Source organism: Leptidea sinapis, chromosome 17, assembly GCF_905404315.1.
Source record: "Leptidea sinapis chromosome 17, ilLepSina1.1, whole genome shotgun sequence".
Classification (NCBI taxonomy): Eukaryota; Metazoa; Arthropoda; class Insecta; order Lepidoptera; family Pieridae; genus Leptidea; species Leptidea sinapis.
Genome location: NC_066281.1, coordinates 8,193,595 through 8,198,698, shown reverse-complemented (window position 1 = coordinate 8,198,698; position 5,104 = coordinate 8,193,595). Strand labels below are relative to the sequence as shown.

Genomic DNA, 5,104 nt, shown 5'->3' with positions numbered 1-5,104 from the left:
ATCATACTACAAATATCGTACAGACTGGGTAGGTATAATCTAAAAAAAGCAAGTTCTGCGCGTAGCACCACTGCCCTACTGACAAAGAGTAAGATACATATTTGGTTATTATGTATTCTTTGGCCTTGCGTTCAAGTACAGTAGTCTTTGTGTATACTGTGTACTCTGTAGTCGTTATATAGTGTTCAGGTTCTGTGGTTTAGTTTGCCTGATGTCTATTGTCTTGTCATACAAATTTTTGTTAAATCATTGTGATTTCAATTTCGATTTTGGAGTAGGTACTAAATGATAATTTAAGATTTTAACTGTTTCTCTGCATATTAGCAAGTGAAAGAAAATGACTTCCATACTATTACCTGAAGTACCTGTTCCTGGGTTTTCTTTTGATAATTGCCAACGGTAAGGCTTTAAACTGTGTTCAAAAACAACTGAACTGTATTGAACCGGCGTTGTAAAGCGATAAATTTATTTTTTCAGAAATGCATTCCTTGAGCAGAAGGGATTCCCTGCGCCTAAGGCGACTAAAACTGGTACTACAATTGTAGGCATAATATATGCTGACGGCGTTATCCTTGGTGCAGATACAAGAGCCACAGAAAATACAGTGGTTTCGGATAAAAACTGCCAAAAGATTCATTATCTTGCCAGCAACATGTATTGTTGTGGTGCTGGAACTGCAGCTGATACGGAAATGACTACACAGACAGTAGCCTCACAATTGGAACTGCAGCGTTTGCACACTGGCCGGGTTGTGCCAGTAGAAACTGCATCTACACTTTTAAAACGAATGCTGTTTCGTTACCAAGGTCACATAGGGGCCGCACTTGTACTTGGTGGAGTTGACCGTACAGGGCCCCATATCTATTGCATTTATCCACATGGTTCAGTAGACAAATTACCATATGCTACAATGGGTAAGATTTTGGATCATTTATTAAATATTTACTGCCATACTCTTGTTGAAGGAATACTTAAATAGCTACTTAGTATAAGCATTAAAAATGTTCACTCCTATAGTCACCTAAGGATTCCTTAATATGCCTATGGAATACTTAACATGAAAATATTGAGATAAACATGTCTATTACTGTAATAATAATTGCGATACTATATAATTAAATCTCTAATTATTTAAATTAAAGATTAGTTACAATAAATACATTTCATATTTAAAAGTTATTGATAGTGCACTCATTTTCTATATGAAACTGTATGGTAGATATGCCCTCAACTAAAGTGAGAAGGCTGCCATTGCTATATGTGCAGGTACAGAAGAAGGTCCACTTGTTTTAAACAGGCTGCCATGTTCATTTGCTCAAGCTTTATAAGTGTAAATTATCTTTTGTATTGAATTTCACTAAAAACATGTTCCTAAAAAACACAATCACAATAGAAGACACTGACAGAATGGACTTTGGAAATTGTACAGTAAAAAATAACCGGTCATTCATTGTTTTCAGACAATTATGGAGTTTCCTGCTATTCAATATATTTGGAAATTAAAATTAAAAAAAACTTTTACTCAAAAATAAGTGTTTGTACAATAAATTTATGGAAGGAATTAATTTATCCTTTTATTTTTATACTGGTATCACAATTAATATATTGATATGATGTCAATAATGAAAGTTCAGCTTTAAACTTATGATGATGATTATGTGATGTCTCTGGGATATAACTCTCCTTATATGTTTTTAAACTTTCACCATTGCAGAACTTCAACATTGTAATTATTATGATGGGTACTCACAATATATATTTTATATATTTGATGTCGATTTCATGATTCATGGTCTCTGCGGCGCTGAGCTGGCTGCGAGAACCATTTGACACTAATAGTACATCAATCTGTTCACTTGGCGCCAAGTTTGTTTTGGTCTTTGATTCCCTAATTCACGACACACACTACTGATGACGTCCATATTTCCGGGTTTTTTTATTGCATTTGTACTGCAGAGAGACCACGGGATTCCATGTTTAGCGCTAGCCTAAAACCATCCTCCCTATTAAAATTGTTAGGATGCTTTTTAATTTCTATAGCTTCTCTAACAAGCCGTGGGATGTATTGGTGTTCAGCAGAAATCACACATGGCTTGTGCAGCTTGATCCAATGGTTGGTACCGGCTTTTAGCAAGCGTTCAAAAATCTGCAATAGCCGAACGCATCCTTAGTAGTTTAATGCATACTGAGCTAAGTAGTCATTAGCACTAAGATTAGAAACAAGTATGAGTATGGTGAGACTTAGCAATTTTCTAGCTTTCTCACCATCTCTTGCAAGGCAAAGCCAAATTGATTTCAAAGAAGCTGGGAGTCATAAATAAAGCACGGAAATAGTTCAAGCCGGCCCCCATTTTAGGGCTCTACAAAGTGTAGGTCTGGTCACACATGTTATATAAAATTATATCAGTATTGTTGTCATGTCTGGTCTGGGCCACCCCAGGATCAGTTCAAAGGATTATCATTCCCACCACATCTGTGTGTTTGGTGTAGAATGAGGTTTCTTGTAGTGTTTCGAAGATGACATGGGTAACTTCAACCCTTACTTTAAGGAAGTTCCTATTATTCTTCTAGTGTTGCAAGAGAATGTGGGTGGTGGTTATCACTTCACATCAGGTGACCCAAATGCTTGTTTGTCCTCCCCACAATTTACTAACTTCCATATGGATATATAGCAGGAAATTCAGTAGTAAAAAATACTAATTGTTCAATGCTGTACCATGTACGTTATTGCAAATATAATCTAAATCTAGGCTGTTTGATCATTTAAATAATTGATTATAATGATTTTATTGAAATGGTTCATGTTAACAGTTATAATAGTAAAAATATTCCATTATTAATTGTTTATAGGTTCTGGTTCGCTGGCCGCAATGGCTGTTTTTGAATCTCGTTGGAAGCCAAAAATGTCTGAAGAAGAGGGTAAGAAACTTGTGCGAGATGCAATTGCTGCTGGTATCTTCAATGACCTGGGTTCAGGATCTAATGTTGACCTGTGTGTTATTCGTAATACCGGACCAGCACAATACCTGAGAACTTATGAAGAAGCAAATGTTAAGGTAAATTAAAATTTGTTGGTATACTAATGGCATAGTCTGGCCATAAACAATCTTACAATAATTCTTATAGAAATATTCATTGTTTTCGCATTTCTCTCTCTCTCTTACTCTTCTGAGAGTTTTTAGCAAATGGATTGCCTTCCTTACTAGGTGCACAGCATAGATATTGTTGCCTATGGATATTGCTAAAATCGGAAGCCATCTATGTTGGAGTTTCCAACCCCTGTGTTGTATCTCCTACAGTTTTGTCTAATGACAATGATTTGGTGGGCATATAGATCCTTATTAGGAAATCACTGACCAGTCCCGGAAGAAACATGTGTCTTCCTTCCTCAATTTAACCCTAAACCTGATCCTTGGGGTCACTAAAAACTCCCATTTGTCATATCAACACCTCTTAATACCTCGCTTATTGGGCTTCAATTCTAGTGTGAATGTCTATTCCACTATCAACTGGAAGGCAAATCCAAATTGACTTATATTTGGATCTAAATAGAGCATTACAGTATGGCTAGAAGCCGACCCACATTCCACATAGTGCTTCTATAAGCGCAGGTCCAGTCTCATATTGAGTATTGCTTTGATCTCTGGTCTTGTGTGTGTGTTCACTACATTATCAGCCGGAAACAATTGACCAAGTCTAACCTCTATAGTTGCTTCTCAATTTCTCTTTGCTATTTAAATTTTTTTTTTCTTTCTTTCTTCAATAGCAAAAAACAGAGATCTTCATTGTAATCATATTTATTTTAAGGCTAAAGAGAATAAAAAATTACTGTACTCTTTTTGCTATTAATATGTTTAAATTTTAGGGCAAGAAGCAGGGCTCATATAGATATGCTCCAGGAACAACAGCTGTATTGAAGCAACGTGTCATACCATTAGAGGTTGAGGCAGTTACTGTAAGGACTGTACAACCAATGGATGTTGAAGCGTCACCCAGTCGTCGTTAACATAATTTATATGATTTTTATTAAAGTACTATTCAAACTATGTTATTTTGTTTATATGTCCTGTGAGTAAATCTGAAACTCATTATCTCATTACCTTCAAAGACAACACTATACAATCACCGCTTTTTCCTCAAAGTAAAGCCAGACATTTTTTACAAATTATAATTGGCATGACCCTTAACAAATTTAGCTTCAAACACAAAACATTGGTACCTTACAGTTACAGTCATAGAAATATAGCATTGGATTTGATTTATCTTTCGGGCAATAATCGTAATGTGCAGCTCCCTGGTTGATCCTGGCACTGGCAGGATCAACTAAATACCTAACTAGGTATATGCTTGTATCAGATTAAGCCATACATACCTCAGTGCAAGCCGTAATAGGGCGATACCGCGAATGGCTCAATAATATATCAGTTTTGGTTCCATAAATATTTCTGTAAATTACATGTTTAAGGGTAAAAAACGGTTTATATCGTTTTCCTGCGAAACTACGTCTTATAGATAAAAGTAAAAGCAAAGTTGTAGATAATAAAATGGTATAAGCTAAGAGCCCGTGGACCGCAGACCTACGTAATTTTATAAAAGCTGAAAGTTTGTCAGTGCATGCTCCCAACACAGGTAAGAACTATGGACCATTATGGAGTTTGGGTTCAGTGGCTTGGCAGGTAAACGGTACTAAAGGTGTGTAAAATACCGATCTAAATACATCAAATAATAAAGTGCGATTTTTCGGTATTACCTTCAGAATATTATCAAAATCACGTTATTCATTGCCAGACACTTAACATCGTGGCAACCCTTTGCCAGACACCCTTAATGTTCATGAAATTATAATTTTATTTACGTCATAGTATAAAAGCTGGTTTTTATACAGGTGGCCGAGAAGTTGACATCCAAAGCTAAAATTTGAAAGCCTCATGGTGATGAGTATCCGAATCACTCATAAGTATGTTCTACGATTTTGCGTAGTTTAAGAGATAATAATTTTTTCCCCTTTTATCCGCTTTTTTCACCTAATTGTGGTTTAGGACTTTTTTCTAATTTTTTTGAAAACTTTTAGTTAATTTTATTGTTGATAATTATTAACTACAGT

The 5,104-nt window shown here is 35.6% G+C and overlaps 1 protein-coding gene across 1 annotated transcript; it reads left to right on the top strand.

The window, feature by feature from the left end:
- The first annotated feature begins 210 nt into the window (after positions 1-210).
- Positions 211-4,046, top strand: LOC126969058 (proteasome subunit beta type-7). The gene is made up of 4 exons (XM_050814351.1): positions 211-399; positions 478-914; positions 2,851-3,056; positions 3,866-4,046. Exons 1-4 carry the CDS (start codon positions 338-340, stop codon positions 4,004-4,006), a joined length of 846 nt encoding a protein of 281 aa, XP_050670308.1. The 5' UTR covers positions 211-337; the 3' UTR covers positions 4,007-4,046.
- Positions 4,047-5,104: the final 1,058 nt, after the last annotated feature.

Coding starts and splice junctions, on each gene's coding strand:
- LOC126969058 (XM_050814351.1), top strand. CDS start 338: ATGACTTCCATACTATTACCTGAAGTACCTGTTCCTGGGTTTTCTTTT. Junction 400..477: donor TCTTTTGATAATTGCCAACG/GTAAGGCTTTAA, acceptor TTATTTTTTCAG/AAATGCATTCCTTGAGCAGA. Junction 3,057..3,865: donor ATGAAGAAGCAAATGTTAAG/GTAAATTAAAAT, acceptor TTTAAATTTTAG/GGCAAGAAGCAGGGCTCATA.